General features: G+C 38.6%; 1 protein-coding gene across 3 annotated transcripts in view; it reads left to right on the top strand.

The window, feature by feature from the left end:
- WDR47 (WD repeat domain 47) overlaps positions 1-16,774 on the top strand; it is a 28,118-nt gene that overhangs the window by 6,853 nt on the left and 4,491 nt on the right. For 2 of the 3 annotated variants that reach the window (XM_064147117.1, XM_064147115.1), the window contains exons 2-11: positions 395-561; positions 1,853-1,936; positions 2,921-3,005; positions 4,906-5,708; positions 8,101-8,227; positions 9,992-10,170; positions 10,279-10,527; positions 11,233-11,308; positions 12,496-12,653; positions 15,839-16,008. In XM_064147117.1, coding sequence (XP_064003187.1) covers positions 404-561; positions 1,853-1,936; positions 2,921-3,005; positions 4,906-5,708; positions 8,101-8,227; positions 9,992-10,170; positions 10,279-10,527; positions 11,233-11,308; positions 12,496-12,653; positions 15,839-16,008 — 2,089 coding nt within the window. In that variant the 5' untranslated portion in view covers positions 395-403. The remainder of the gene's footprint in view (positions 1-394; positions 562-1,852; positions 1,937-2,920; positions 3,006-4,905; positions 5,709-8,100; positions 8,228-9,991; positions 10,171-10,278; positions 10,528-11,232; positions 11,309-12,495; positions 12,654-15,838; positions 16,009-16,774) is intronic. The other variant, XM_064147116.1, reaches the window with a different exon arrangement.

Raw genomic sequence — 16,774 nt, 5'->3', positions numbered from 1 at the left:
AGAACCATTTAAGTTTATATGTGAGATCTCCACATAATAACATAGTAACTGACTCATTCTTATGTTCTTTGAACTTCACTGTTTGCATTTCAGAAAGGAAAATTTTCCATATTGCAGACTTAATTTTCACATTGCAGCAGCATTGATTTCTGGGTGGCTTTATCTGGGCCTCTATATATGCGTAGGACAAATAAAAAAGGTGCAGATGCATCGTTGGGTCTTACTTGTGGCTTTATAATCAACCTCTCAACATCTATTTCCTAATCTTGTCTATTTAATTTTTGTAATGCTACAATAAACTGTCCTATGAAACTGTATTTTTAGTAGCCAACATTTGTTAACCAAGCACAAAGTAAGATATTGATCCTAGCTGAAATTCTGCCTTCCCTTTTAGGCTGCCATCATGACGGCTGAAGAAACAGTGAATGTTAAAGAAGCTGAAATAATTAAACTCATACTGGATTTTCTGAACTCCAGAAAACTTCATATCAGTATGCTGGCACTTGAGAAAGAAAGTGGTGTCATTAATGGATTGTTTTCAGATGACATGCTTTTTCTAAGGTAGGACCTGTTTCTCCAGTGTTTACACGCTGCATATACCAACATGTGCAGTCAGACAGGGATTAAATGGGCAGCCTCACGCCACTAAACAGAAGTTCTCATGCCTTCATCTTATTCTCTTTCTTCCTGATCCCACTTCTGTGGTTCATCCCTGCATTGTGTATGAGATCTGAAGTTAACAACACCTTCCTGTGAGCCACTTGCAGTTACTGACTAGGCACCATCAGCATAGGTTGAGTTAGATTAGTTTGATTAATAAAAAAAAAATCTTTCTTTGTTCATTTGCTGGCTTATCTATTTAATAACACCAAGATTTCTCTTAAATTTACCAATGTGAACGAGGTCTCTGTTGTCATCAAGGCATGAGAGATGATTTCATTTGCCATTCCAGGTGTTGCCCTCAAAATTATTAAAAGGAGTCACCATAGATGCACGTTAATTTATCATTGCTGTTTTCTGCTTGCTAAAGGTACTTAGTGACTTTGTAGAAGCATGAGAAAACAATTAATTCAACTGTTCTGAAAAAGTTATACAATACATTTTAGCACTCAATAAAGCTTTCACCTGGCTTCCCTTGTGAGTGAAGTTATGGATATTAAACGAGATGGACGAAGAATTAGATAGGAGTTATCAATCTTATCTGTTAGTTTCGTTCTGAGGTTAGAGTGTACATCTAATAAGAAACTTACCCATTCCTTGTAAATCTGGGCCTTCCATAGAGAACTCTGTGTGATTTGGAAGATGTGAAGCAATTGAACCAATCCACCTATGTAGTCTAGTCCTCAGATTATAGAGGTGGAGCTCCTGTGCTGGCATCGTTCTGCCATCTTTATGTTCTTAATACAGGACCTGTGTATTTTCCCACTGCTCTCATAAATTAGGCCCAGAAGTATTTCTACAAATAAAGTTAACTGGATTTTAGTTTGCTTTCATTCTTCAGGACACATTGAGCAAATCAGTATGTTTATTGACACTGTTTAACATTTTTGTTTTATTTTAATAAGAATTACAGGTAAAGCAGGAAACACAGAGACATTTTGTCCTTTTTCATCTGCCTTTAAAAGTAATGTTTGTCCTTCCAGTATGCAGATACTGTTACAAAATACTGAGGACATGGATTTGGTGCTATTACTGATCACATCAGTCATCTTGGCATCTGTGCAAAGCATTAACTTTTCCAAGCATGTTGATCACCTGTTTAAATGCTTGTTGTGTATTTAAATGAGCTGCTTGCCTAAAAGGATGAAGGATACTCTTGTCCACTGATATTAAAGCAGTGACTTTCTTCTAGGCAGTTAATCCTTGATGGTCAGTGGGATGAGGTTCTTCAATTTATTCAGCCTCTTGAATGTATGGAAAAATTCGACAAGAAAAGGTAAAATAGAATATATGCCAGAGTTCCTTTTTTTTTTTTGAGTTGTGGGAAATATATGTATTTCTAAATAATGTGTCAGAAAGCAATTGTTTTTAGGTTTTCACCTTTTTTCTTAGGAGTGTTTCTGTTTTGGGGGTTCAGTTTGTTATTTTGGTTTTTGTTTGGTTGTTTTGGGTTTTTTTTAGTAACTTTTATACTATTCCTAAAGTGTGTTGTGTTTTTTTTTAACTGAAAGTGTGAAAAACGCATGCACAAAATGTGCATGGCAGATGAAAACTCATTACACTTCAGGAATATGTTGCATGTTGTACTAACTTTTTTAAGTGGCTGCTGTATCATATTTCTATTCAAGAAATGAGTACAGTTACTACACTTTCTTGCTTATTAGCATCATAGCATGGTTTGGGCTGGACAGGGCCTTAAATACCATTTAGTTCAATGGGAAGGGATGCTTCCTACTAGACAAGGTTGCTCAAGGGCCCATCCAGCTGGGCTTTGAACACTTCTGGGGCTGGAGCTTCTACAGCTTCTCTGGGCCACCCATGATGAAAACTTTCTTCCTAACATCTAACCTAAATCTAGCTTCTTCCACTTTGAAGTTACTATCCTTCATCCTGTGACTACATGCCTTTGTAAAAAGTCCCTTTCCAGATATCTTGTAGGCCTCCTTTAGATACTGAAAGGCTTATGTAAGATCTTCCTGCAGTCTTATTCAGGTTAAACAACCCCAAATAGTATTTAATATGGACTTTATTAGTCTTTTAATGTAATGTTTCTGAATCCAATAATGGAAAAAGTAATTTCCTGTTAAGAAATTATGTTGTGGTTACTATCACTTGGTTAAAATTTGAGATTGGAGTTCCTTGTTCCTTGTTGTTGTAATTTCTATGTCAAATTCAAAAATTGCTTGTAAAATACCCTGTTTGTCTCTGAGAGAACCTTCAGCTGCTGGGTCAAGACTTATATTTCACTTCTCACCTGCAGATTTCGTTACATTATAATGAAGCAGAAGTTCTTGGAAGCCTTGTGTGTAAACAATGCCATGTCAGCAGAAGATGAGCCTCAGCATGTAAGAATTGTCTCTTGTTTGGGAATGTTTTTGTTGTCAGGAAGCCCCTTGAGATACTCTGATTAAAGGCAGAACACAAGCTTCCAGAATGGAATACGTAAATTTCAGCTATTGCTGAATGATTTCATAAACAGTGGAAAAAATAATTGGTATCCTTTTGAAATGAGTGTGACTCCCATCTCTCAAATGGAATTTGATCTAAAAGAGTTTCTTTGAAATGTAGCAGCATAGATCAGTGACTGTAAGCCATGTTTGTGGTCCTGGTCCTGATATTTAATTTAGGCCATCATACTAAAGCACAGGACTCTTCCTTAAGTTTGGGGGTCTTTTTGTGTGTGGTTGTTTGTGTTTGGTTGTTGGTTTGTGGGTTTTTTTGAGGGGTTTGTTTGGGTTTTGTGGTTTTGTTCTGTTTTTCCAAAACTGTGCTGAAGCAAGCTTTAGAATTACAGTAATTATATTGTTGTAGCTGGGACCAGGTTAAGAATTCTAATTCAGGTTAATCTTAAGCTTAATTTTTATTACTTCTAGAGAGAGTAGACACAATTGTTTGTTTGGAGTGAACAGGTATGTTCACAAAGGACTGATTCAGTGAAATGTGCATGCAAACAGAGTTGTGAACATAAGGTTTCCAATATGGAAAGAGAAGTTTACTCAAATGGTCAAAGATGGTGTGCAGATTGTGGTGTTAATTATTGTTATTCATTTATGTTTAATGCAGGAATACCCTACCAAATGTCAATTAGGAAGTTAGGAGTTCTCAGATCAATGATTTAATTTTCAAAACTTGAATTGATTTTAATTCTGTCCCATTGCAAATACATCGTACTAAAGAGGTTTCTGGTGACAGTGTAGAGAAAGGTAAAAGTAAATATATTAGAGTTGTAAAGGGAAAAAGGGAAGATGCAGTATCATGGAGGGAGTGATTTGCCATTGGAATGGGCTGCCCAGGGAGGTGGTGGAGTTGCTGTCCCTGGAGGTGTTCAAGAAAAGCCTGGATGAGGCACTTAGTGCCATGGTCTAGTTGACTGGATAGGGCTGGGTGATAGGTTGGGCTAGATGAGCTTGGAGGTCTCTTCCAACCTGGCAGATTCTATTCCTATAATCATTCAAGCTATAAGCTGTTACTAGATAGCAGTAGAGAAGAAAAAGCCACTGATTGACATAATTTATTTTTTTCTTTGAGTATTACCAAATGTGTTGGTATGTTGTGGGTGAACAGCTGCTGTATTGAGCAGGTACTAGGTAACATGGGAGTTTTTATTACTTCTAAAAAAATTACAACTGAAAATGCCATGTTACATGTGTTTAACATGGTTCTTGGCTTTTAGCTATCAACAAGCTTCTTACTAAAGCCCTCGATTCATTTGGAAGGTGTCTGAGGACTTTTTGATGTTTTGATTTTGGTAACATTTTTGATTGAAGAACAGAAAATATCAACAGAAAGCCAACTCTGAGTTGCTAATCACTGGAAATTCAAGAACTTCACAATCATTTTATAACTTATGTCAATGGCTTTTCATAGAAAGAAGAAAAGGGGAAAGTAAGTGAGTTGGTTTTGAGAAGTAACCTTCTGTGCTACAATAGAATCGAAGTTGTTCATCTACAAATGTAAAATTATAATATCAAACATGCAGTGGTGTGAGAAAGTTCCATAAATGTGTGTGAAAAGAGAAAAGACCAAGGGGGGAGATTTTAGACAGTCAAAGCATCCAGAAATTTGACTCTGTGACTACATTTGCATCAGCAAGTTTGGACTATGTTGTTTTAATGAAAACATAAACACTAATTGTAATAAATGAATGCTAGCCAAGGAATCCTGCTACTGCCTGCTCTTCAATGAGCTGTTTTATTGCAGAAACATGTCCTGCAAGCTACCCTGTTAATACTAATCTCTCTGCAGCTGGAATTTACCATGCGAGAGGCTGTGCAGTGCCTACACGCACTGGAAGAGTATTGTCCCTCCAAGGAAGACTACAGTAAACTCTGTTTGCTGCTGACGCTGCCGCGCCTGACCAACCATGCAGAATTCAAGGACTGGAATCCCAGCACTGCACGGGTTCACTGCTTTGAAGAAGCCTGCGTCATGGTGGCAGAGTTTATTCCTGCTGACAGGAAACTGAGTGAGGCTGGCTTCAAAGCAAGTAACAATCGTTTATTTCAGCTTGTAATGAAGGGATTGCTTTACGAATGTTGCGTGGAGTTCTGCCAGAGTAAAGCAACAGGAGAAGAAATCACGGAAAGTGAAGTTTTGCTGGGCATTGACCTCCTGTGTGGCAATGGCTGTGATGACTTGGACCTTAGTTTATTGTCATGGCTGCAGAATCTGCCAGCTACTGTTTTTTCTTGTGCTTTTGAACAAAAGATGCTTAATATTCACGTTGATAAACTCCTGAAGCCTACAAAAGCTGCGTATGCCGATCTTCTGACACCTCTTATCAGCAAACTTTCGCCTTATCCATCATCCCCGATGAGACGGCCGCAGTCAGCAGACGCTTACATGACCCGCTCCCTGAACCCTGCCTTGGATGGGCTCTCGTGTGGGTTAACCAATCACGACAAGCGAGTCACAGACCTCGGGACCAAAACTTCTCCAATGTCACACTCTTTTGCCAACTTCCATTACCCAGGAGTGCAGAATCTTAGCAGAAGTCTCATGCTTGAGAATACTGAATGTCACAGCATTTTTGAAGAGTCACCTGAGCGGTAAGCACAGCTGTAGTTGTTGCATTCTAACATTGGCTTATGTTAGGCTTCATGTTGGGTTTGTTACCCGCTCTGGAACTTCGAACATGATTGTAACGTTGAAGCACGATTTGCTTGTTTAAATTGTGTTGTAATTCTCTGTTCAGAAGGTGTTTTATTTGTTGTGCTCTTAGGATCAAAGTACAATTTCATGTTTGTTCCTGAGCCTTACAGATTCAATTTGTACTTTCTCAGAGTTGAAAACCTAGCGTGGAGCACAGTATGCTCTGGTTATGTAGTAGTCTAGCTAAGATTTGTGCTCAGTATTACAGAGTTCTTTTATTCCTGATAAATAGATGGAGACAGTGGGATAGCTGTAACTCTCTTCTTTCCCCATCACCTCTTGTCCCCAAGTGCTTGTCAACTTTGGTCCTGGCACCATAAATGATTACGTGTACTCCCAAAATTCACACAGGGCAGGAGTCATAGTGAAGTCAGTAGAAATTCACTGTCACTGTAGCAGTCTTTCATTGCTTAAATTGTTAGAATAGTAGTGCAGAATTGGCTTGGAAATGTTAAGTAGATATTTAAGCTGAACAAGACAGCTGTGAATCTATTATGCTTTTTATATTGGACATGCAGATAGTTGGTTTATGACCATGGTGATTGCTAGAAGTAAATCCTTTTAATGCAGTGCAGACTGTGAAACATGCTTTCTTAAGAGCCTTTATCAAAACGTTGCAGTTTTCATGCTCTGTGATAGAAGTCCTGGTAACTAGGAGAAGTGGTACTTGTAAATGAAGAGTTTATATTAATGTCTTTGGCCTTTGTTTTGATGAGCAGTTCTGCCTCTTTCTAAATGCTAAATCCATGCTCCTTTGCAAAGCAACTAGCAGCTTTTTTGGCTTTTAAGAGAACCAAGTGTGTAACTAACACTGAACTTGGGTGCACTGGCCAGCAGGGGACACTTAGAGCTCTGCTTTTCAATCTTGGCCAGGGTTTGTGCCCTCGTCTGTTGGTTTTGCCTTACAGCAGTATTATGTATCATGTTAAGATAAGGAACATCTGTAACTAAACTCAATAGGAAACAAACACCATTACACTGAAGCCAGCTCACCAGTGACAATGGAAATTTTTACAGTAGTGGGTTTAATACATTATTGTATGTTTATGCTGAAAGGAGCCATTTCACTTGATTCCAAACGATTCTTTTAAAATCTTTGCTTTTACCAGCCTCATTGCAACTGGATAGGTTAAGTGTTAGTGGAAGTATCTCTTGTGTTGCATGAGTTAAAAGTGCACCTTCTGAAGATACTAATGAATTGTAGTTCCTCTGGTTTTACTGATCTGTATACACAAACCTTAACATCTGTGTGTGTATCCCAGGGTCCAGTGTTAAAAGTGATTCTTGCAAGCTTTTTGTGTCCCTTTGTGATAAACTGCTGCAGTTCTTTTTCTCAAGATTTTCATGTGGCATTACATGAAGCTTAAAGTTCTTTATGTGGTCAGTTTTGGGCTGCTGGGGATTCTTGGTTTGTTTTCATTAATTAATATTTCTTTTGAAAGTCAGAATTAGGTTAAGAGGCCAGGCTCAATTTTCTCAGGAAACAAAAAACAACTTCAGATTAAATGACCAACATAAATAACAATATTTACAAGGGTGGAAGCTGGGCATTTGAGCTTCATGTAGATCTGACTCTTGCTTCCTCCTATATGTGATAAAATACAGTATTTCTTTGTAAAGTTGTATTGAGCAATCAATTACTTGGTTTTTAGTCAATTAATTTACTTTATTATACAGAGATACCCCAAAAATTTAAAGCAAGTTCTGAAAGAGCTTTGTCTCATGTCACTGAATAAAGAGCACCCTGACAGAAGTGAAGATGGGAATCCAGGGCTTTTAATTGTGTTATGCACACTTACAGATTGTTAGAACATGCTGGAAATGTTTGTATAAGAACAGCAAAACTGATGTAAACATTTTCCTATGCAGAACTTCTGGGAATGATCAGCTAATGGATGATAAATGTAATTTATATTGAGATTGGTGGTGGGAATTGATGTAGCTGATACATTTTGCCTTGAAAGTAGGAGACTTTGAATAATTTGGTAGGTAAAGAACACATGTAATGCAAGTGTGAAAATACAAACCATGGAATTTGGATATTCCATGGTGGTAAAGCTTTTAGGAAGTGACTGGTTGTTCATGTTAGGGAGTTTTTGTTTAGTGTAACCCATTTCAAGTGCCATTTTTTTCCTAAGCAGTTATGTTCAGTTTATGTAACTTGAGGAGTTTGTACACTTGTGTTATCATATTTTACTCTACAGAGTTATCTTTCTCTGCTTACCAGGGAATTTTTCTACTCTTAAATTTTCTCATTGAAGCTTCTCTTCTTTTCCATATTGCTGCAAGAAGTGATACTCCTGTGGAGCCACAGCATCCCATCAGCAGTGAAACACAGTGCCAGAGTTCAGTTCCAGAAAATGAACAACGTAGCGGAGCACAAAGTCATGGATCAGCCAAACAAGAGAAAAATGAGGTAGTGCTTGTTTGTTTAAAAATAACGAGGGCCTTTGAGCTGTGTTCTAATCACTTCGTAATGATTTACTATTGTGTTGAGGACTTCATGCATGACAATGGGTTGCTTTGAATCTGCTTTTTACTGTAATGAAAATACCGTGTTGCATCTGGTGTAACAAACTAATGAGGTGTGTTTTTTCCCGTTGTTTGTTACAAAGTTCTGCTGTCATTGGAGCCTATAATGCAGTTGGTTAGTGTGCCTTCTCAGGTCAGCAGTTTTGATAAACTCTTCTGTGTATCTTAAAACAGAAAAAACCCAATCCAACAAAAGCACATCACTTTGCAGTGCTCAAAGCCAGCAGTGTTAGTTTAAGCAATGACTGAGCGTTTTCTTAGTGTTCTAGCAAGGAATCTGGCATGTAGCCTGCAGTTTCTGAGGTTAACACCAAGCTTCATAGGTCATCTTACATCATTTTCTGTCTAGAACTCGCAGAAATTAGAACTGGACCATTTCCTGATAAATTTATCTTTTGCTATTTATAATTCCTTAGCATAACCTCACTTGTACCTTGAGTAGTCCCTTTTTTACTTTTTTTTACCCTTAGCAACAGTATGGGGAAAGTGAAATAATAACTAAATAGAAAACAAGGAAAACATTGCATTTTTTCCCACATTTTCAAATACCTGTCTCTTGTTTCAGTACTGATGAATAACCCAGAGAATGCAGTCTCTTTTGTTTGCACACTCCAGTTTGATCTTCTTAAGTAAACTTTGTCTTGACTTGTGTGTGGTACTGAAAATCAGTCTGGTCTTGACATGGCTGTATTCTTGTAGACTCTGGAGATTTAAGTGAGGCAATGGGGCCTATTGGAGGATTAGCAAATCCTCCAGACCTGAGGATTTAAGTCCCCTCAAGGACTTTGCTGAGTAACCTCTGCTGCATCAGTGTTACATATGCACACTGGGAATAAGGAGAGGGAGGAAAGAGCTCAGCGACATTATGTATAACTGAGCGGGATTCAAAAGGCAAAACACTGGACACAGAATTTGTAGAAGGGAATGAAGACAGGAGATGCTGTGCTGTAGGTGAAGATGTTGGCCAGACAACTACACACACATGAAAAAGAATCTAACACCTAGTCCAGTTTCACCTTGTTTTGTTTTCCACATCTTGATGCTGTATGTGTATAGTTGTGCTGCAGCATGTAAGAGTAAGAACAGGGGAAGTAAGAAGAGTAAGTAAAGGGGAAGAGACTGTGAGAAAGCAAGCTCAGGTATTTTTGTTTAGTCTGGAACGTAAGACATTTTAATGTTAGAACAAGACAGCACTTTGTAAAATACTGTGTAACACTTGGGCAGACCATTTCAAGGTTGGCTGTGGAGATAGACAAATGGTTTCTGCAGAATGGTGGTAGGGAGGTGTCAGCATGGCAGAAAATACTGATTTTGTAGCGAGCATATGTCTTGACACTTGGAATGTAGCTTGCATTTGTGTTGTGATTTTTCCATTTTCAGTTTCCAATCATCTGTCATCAGTGTAGGAAAGAGGAGTTTCTACCTGAAATATGGTGAAACTGCTTCAGTAGTGGATAGAACAGGCTAGCAGTAATTTCTTTCAATGTCTAAATAGTACCTGGTTTTAAGGAAGGAGAAAAGTATTGCTCCTCATGTGAATGTGCTGGCCTTTCGATGCATGTACTGCAATAATGAACCAGAAAGTAAATATTTAGGTTAAACACCATAATTATTTAGTTTTCATTAGTGACTTTACTTTTTTTTTTAGCTTCGTGATTCAACAGAGCAATTTCAGGAATATTACAGACAAAGGTTACGCTACCAGCAGCACTTAGAGCAGAAGGAGCAACAACGACAGTTGTACCAGCAAATGCTATTGGAAGGAGGTGTAAATCAAGAAGATGGAGCCGACCAGCAACAGAATCTTACTGAACAGTTTCTTAACAGGTTGGGGGGGTTGTTGATTGTCTTTCCGCCCACTCCTACCCCTCCTCAGGTTCTCACAATGTCTTGATTTGGTGGTCATTTTTTTTTTTCCTTCTTATTTGTCACTAGATCTATCCAGAAACTAGGAGAATTAAATATGGGTATGGACAGCCTTGGAAACGATGTACAAACACTTAGCCAGCAGTGTAATGGGAGCAAAGGGAACGCCTCTACCAATCCAGCAAGTAACTTCACGTTGCCACCCTCAGACACCAGTCAGAGGATAACAACTGACAGCCAGAATGTGAATACCAGCACTCCTCGGAAGCGTGGGTCAGCTAATCAGATACCCTTTCCTGAAGAGTCACCTGTACAAACGTAAGTAACTTGAGACTGCTCAGGATTGTATGTAATGCTCTCTTAGCACTGTGGGAGCAGCTGCTTTTATTTGTCATTATCAAATGAATTTGGCATTGAGCAGAGATTTAGCTCCCAATCAGTGTTTTCTATATGGTTTTTATAGGAACTATAAAATCCTTATTTTGACAGCACACATGAAAAACAGTGGGTTTGTTATGGCTTATAATTTGCACTTATTTGTAGTTTTAGACTTCATTTTTATTCCATCTTTTATGTACAGTTCTTGATTTATTTTGTGTTCTACTAAGTTTCTGAAAGCGTTTTCATGAAATACAGACTAGATGGAGAGAGGGGCAGGGCAGAGTGGGAAATAGGCTTTTTTTTCCTGCTAACTACAGCTAGAGAGGACCTGAAAGCAGCAACCTGTTTTCCACATATGTGTATATGTATTTGTTTCCATTCCATAACACATATTTTTAACTTGCATTCACTTGTTCAGTGCCTGGGATTGATGCAGAGCCAACAACACCTGTTAAAAATAATAGTTTATTGATAAATAATCACACATCTGACACTTGTCCATGCAAAGTAGTTCTGAGACTGAAACTGTAACTTTAGTCCAAAAAAGACTTATAAACAAATCAGTTCCTCCTTTTGATTATTTGGTGTTTCTCTGTTTTCCTTTCTTCTTATGATTTCAAATTCTTCACCAAATCAAAACAGTGCATCGGAACATGCTGTCAGTCAGTCACAGTCAGAAGACTCTTCAGGGAATTTAAGTAGGACAAGAGGTGATGAGGTGAGTTTTCTTACTGTCCTTGACAGTTCCTGTTTCCACAGGATTCAGTATTTACTCTCAAGTATGTGAAACCCTCTCACTGGTAATAGATATTTAGAATGAACTTTAGTTGATCAGTGCCTAGGAGTCACAGAATGGCTGAGATACTGGAAGGGACATCTGGAGAGTTGAGTCCAAGCATCTTGCTCAAGGGTCAGTGAAAGCAGGTTGGTTGTGTCTGCTTGAGTTTTGGGTATCTCCAGGGATGGAGACTTTGTAACATCTGTGGACAACATACTCCCATAGTGTTTTTAGAAGAGCAGAAGAACGTATATGGGATTGCCTATATTTCAGTTTGTATTCGTTGTCCCTTTCCCTGGGCAGCACTGAGAAGAGTCTTGTTCCATCTTCTTTATTTCTTCTGTCAGGTATTTATATGCACTGATACAAAGTGCGCTCTGTGTGTGGTTTACACACACTCATCCTCTGTTCAAAGTCCTTCTGATCTCAAGGACAAAAAGTTCCAGCACTTTCAGCTCCTTGTACAACAGCTTCCAATGGGATGCCTTTTACAGCCATTGATTTCTGTCTGCCAGGTTGAAACTTTGTTGGAATCGAGTCAGTATGGCCCAACTTTAGGGAAATGACTTTGCAATAAGGGCATTCCAAAATTATTTCTACATGAGATAAATAAAAACATTAGTCTAAAGGTGGCACTGAAGTATCAGGAGAATGATGTAGTAAAGCTCAGCATAATTTAATCATAACTTCTTATCTAAAGAACCAGCTTTTTATCCTGATGTTCAGTGTTTTAGGAACTGTGTTTATGACTTGGACTGTTTTCATTGAAAATGAGACTTTGTTCCCTTTGCAAGTTTCACACAGATCAAGCATGTTTACTCAGAAATAAACTGTAGTGTATCATGGGTCTGAGATGGGCTCTTTAGAACAAAAGTTGTCTGAAGGGAGATTAAGAAAAGATCATTCAATGTTAGATGCAAAAGGAAGATGAAGAAAAGAACTTTTTGAAGTATGCTGTTGTTCCCTGACATGGAGTGGATGCTGTTTTACAGATCTCTAATTGGAATTATTTGGCCTGGTGCTGCTGCTTACTGACAGTTTGATCCCATAGTTTTATAGCCACGTGTGCTTTTGAATGTCCAGTCTTAGGCTGAAGAACCTAATTTGACTCTTGTCCTTCTACACAGGAGGACAAATCAAAGAAGCAATTTGTTTGCATTAATACTCTAGAAGACACACAAGCTGTTAGAGCTGTAGCCTTTCATCCCAGTGGGAGCTTATATGCTGTCGGCTCCAACTCTAAAACACTGAGAGTTTGTGCCTATCCAGAAGTAATTGATCCAAGGTAAGAATGTTCACATAATAATTTCTTGGTATCATAGCACTTCTTTCTTCCACAGCTACTGATGTCTGTATGCTTCATACCTCTTTGTTGTAATAAATGGTGCAATCCTCTTCCTCTGATACCTGAACTATCAGAAAAAAATAATTCTGCTGGTATTTTTATGGGCTGCTTTTTTGCTCTCTTACATTACTGGCAAGGTGCAATGCCAGAATACCACAGCTTTCCTTATAAAAGTGTTATTTTTGTCTCAGCAGATGGGCTTCTCTGTGTTTACTGTGATGGCTTCTGGTTTTGATATTCCAGCTGTAAAAGTGGGAGAAAGCTTGTGTCAATTCCAAGCCAGCACAAGTTGAGCTTCTTGAGATGCAGTTTCTGCACGAGGACAGACTTAGCAGTAACGGAACTGCTGTCTTCAGCTTTTACAGCAGTATTTGCCAGAGCATGTCTGTTACTACCAACATTGTTTTCCTGATCCTTTGGTTCCTTGACAGGATAAGTGCTATTTCTGGGTTACTGTGCACCTAGTCTTTTCTTTGTTTTTTTCACCCATTTTTTTTAATGGTGGTGGTGAAGTTATTTTTTTTCACCTGGAAATAAGTATTGACATCTCAATAACCATCTTTTTGTTTCTGTGCCAGTTACATTATTTTCTTGGAGTAGGGGAAAGTGCAGGCATCTAAAACTTCACAATTTCAGAAGGAGCTACTGGTATGCACAGTGATTTTTATCTGGGGCACTTTCCAAGTTTAATACTTGCATTCAGGCTTCCAAAGTGTGCAAAACGTAACCTGGTTTTTGGTTGGTTTAGTGCTTTATTTTTGTTTTGCATCCTCCTTAAATCTCATCAGTAAGGTAGCCTTTGAAGTTTAATTCCAAACTATTTATTGGCAGTGTATGAAAGGAAAAAGAACTAACTTCTTTATTACCCAATGCAAGATGACTTGGTGGGGATAGAGCCCCGATGACTTCCTCTTGATCAGTAAACAGTGCAAAAAACACTTTGAGTGGAATAGATGTTTCTTTATTAACTGACTGTGGTCTGCTCTCACACAGCTTGTTATTCTAACCACTGGGTTGACTCTGCAGCTTTAGTCTCTAGTTACAGGGCACGATCTCGTGTGACAAGTGACATAGTACATATGGATAAGAAAAGAATACTGAGATTTCCTTAATTCTCAACTTGTGCTTCTTCCTCTCTGTTCTTTTCACAACGTTTACAGTCTGCCAAAAGTGTTTCATCACAGGATTTACTGGTCAGCAAGGAGATCACATTATCTTTAAGACTCTAATCTCTAAACTACCCAAGTCTAGACACGCATTCAGTTTTCATGTTTGTTTCAAAAAGCTATCATTGTGTAGAATATCTGCTAAGTAGCAGTCATTTAATTGGACATCAAAATTTTGCTGGGACTTTTTGGTTGTCCTCCAAACTGATGTATAACTCAGGACAGGCTGGTTTTGAGCATTTTCCTGCTCCCCAAATGTATAACAGTAGTGTGTTGGTTTGGGGTTCTTTTTGGACATTTGAGATTAAGCACCAGTAGGTGCACACTAGAATACTGCAGTTGTTGCTCAAATAACCACAGTGCTCCTACACAATTGATTGGTCATGTGTGGTCTCTGTAGTGGGTGCAAGCTTTTGTGTCCTGACACAGTGATTCTCATTGGCAGCCTCTACCTCTTAACACATGCTGGGAATCCAAACTCAGAGTGTGATCTAAGGCATTACACCATTTAAGAGGCTCCATAGTGTGTATTGGGTGGTGATCTTGGTTGAGGGTGATCTGTCATGGATTTCCTCTCTGGCAACAAAATAAAATTAGCCATGTGTAATCTCAGAAGTTTTTAAACAGACTTAGATGGTTTTCTTCTGTTTTTTTTCTCACCATCTCTTTTGTTCAAGCATTTATAATACATTTCTGAATTTTTCAGTATCAATTTAATATGTTGGATTTCTGTTGGTGATGTTATTGGAGTGACTATTGATGGAGCTGGGTGCAGCATTACTTTCTCTTAAACGCTTGACTACTTCCTGCTATGGGAACAGAGAAATAACATTGTAGGAATGTAATTGACTGAAAGAGAGGAGCTGTTCCTTTTATCCCAGCCATGTGTAGAGCTGATCTGGTTTCAGATGTACAAGTGTATGGTATGTTTGGATCCTGTGAAGATGGCTGTATACAATGGTGAATGTGTCTTGCGCAGACTGTTGTTAGGTTCTCTAGTAGACGAGTGAGTCACTTGTTTCAACAAATAACATCCAATGTACACCTCATAGTTATGAAGATCTTTGAGTCTTTTATTTCTTTGTATGTTTCTCTTAGTTATTTTCATACATTTTTCTGTGTTGTCTCACAAAGGGCCAACACAAGTCTCTTTCTTGATCCTTTAAACCCTTTTTAAGTGCTTGATAAGTGATTCATCCTGACAGCAAAGATGGCATGGATGACAACTACTTTTGAATACAGCAAATTTTTCTTGTTACAGTACTGTAGGCACAATGATATCCTCAAATGCAAGCCCATTCACATAACACTGTCATAAAAAACACAATCCTCAGTTAGGGATTATGTCTAGTGTATAGGAAACAGGAAGGTGTTTCTCTTCCAGCACATATGCAGAGAGGTTACACATGCTTCTGCTTGCTTCTGTCAGGAATCTGGATCAGTTGACAGCCTGATAATTTAGTCCCAGACCCAGGCTTCAGCCATGCTAGCTGTGCTGAGTACTGTCACAGTGCATGCCTTACAAGTTTACTTGACCTACTGTGTTTAATTGGACTCAAGCAAGTTCAGAAGTAGCTATGGAATCAAAACATTGGAAGTCTGAGGAGTGTAGAGCAAAATCCCACCAATTTAAGGACTCTGAGAATAAAGTTTCATTGTACCTAGCTAGACATTTCTCTATTTTCTGTGTATTCAATCCTCCATAGGTTAAGGGACTGTTTAGGTTCTTTTTACATGTCTAGTCATAAATACAATGAGAAGAGGATGAGAAACTGAGAAAATGGGATGGAGAAGATCCATTTGTTTTGTCTTGGAGCATATGTATGCATTTGAGTGCAGCCACATGTATTTCATGTTACCCAACATAATAGAAAAGCAGTTATTTTCATTTCAGAGTACATTGGCTTTGCAAATAAAAGGAAACTGGGTATTTTTTGTCTTTCTTCTTTTTTTCCCCAGTGCTTACAATACTCCTAAACAACCTGTAGTTCGCTTCAAAAGGAACAAGCATCATAAAGGATCAATCTACTGTGTAGCCTGGAGTCCGTGTGGACAGCTGTTAGCTACTGGTTCTAATGACAAATATGTGAAAGTGCTGCCTTTTAATGCAGAAACGTGTAATGCAACAGGTAGTGTGTGTGTGTGTGTGTGTGTATTTAGTTTAACAACTTCTATTTTCAAGCATTTGTCCAGTATTTGGAAAAACCTTTCAAATTGCATTATGTAGTTAATAGGTTTTGTCACTTTTGCTATAATACTTTGAACTTAGTCTATATTCCTTTTCACTATCGCTGTAGTCTCTGTCCAGCAAATAGCCACTGAGGGGCTGGGGATTATCTTTTGGGGTTTTATTTGGTTTGGGTTTTCATATGTTGCATTTTGGTTTTATTTACTCAGGTATTGTGCTGTCTTCTGGTAGCTTGTTTTGCTTTGGATTTTTCCCCAGATATGTTACACCAATCAGATGTTCTAGTTCTTGATTGTCAGTAGGAGTTTATTTCCCATTCCCTTTTTTTGTGATTAGTTTTGTCATCTTTTCCCTCATCATAGAAGTATCACAGTATCATCAGGGTTGGAAGAGACCTCACAGATCATCAAGTCCAACCCTTTACCACAGAGCTCAAGGCTAGACCATGGCACCAAGTGCCACGTCCAATCCTGCCTTGAACAGCCCCAGGGATGGTGACTCCACCACATCCCCGGGCAGCCCATTCCAGTGTCCAATGACCCTCTCAGTGAAGAACTTTCTCCTCAGTCTAAGCTTCCCTCACAGTAAACACTCTTTTCCTGTCCTAACCCTTCTAATCAATACACTGAATATGTCCCTCATCCTTCCTAGTTGGAATTTAGGCTGCCTTGTCCTATGTAGTTCTCAATGACCCTTCCTTCCTGACA

Source organism: Pogoniulus pusillus, chromosome 8, assembly GCF_015220805.1.
Source record: "Pogoniulus pusillus isolate bPogPus1 chromosome 8, bPogPus1.pri, whole genome shotgun sequence".
In the NCBI taxonomy this organism is placed as follows: domain Eukaryota; kingdom Metazoa; phylum Chordata; class Aves; order Piciformes; family Lybiidae; genus Pogoniulus; species Pogoniulus pusillus.
This window is presented reverse-complemented; position numbering and strand designations above follow the sequence as displayed.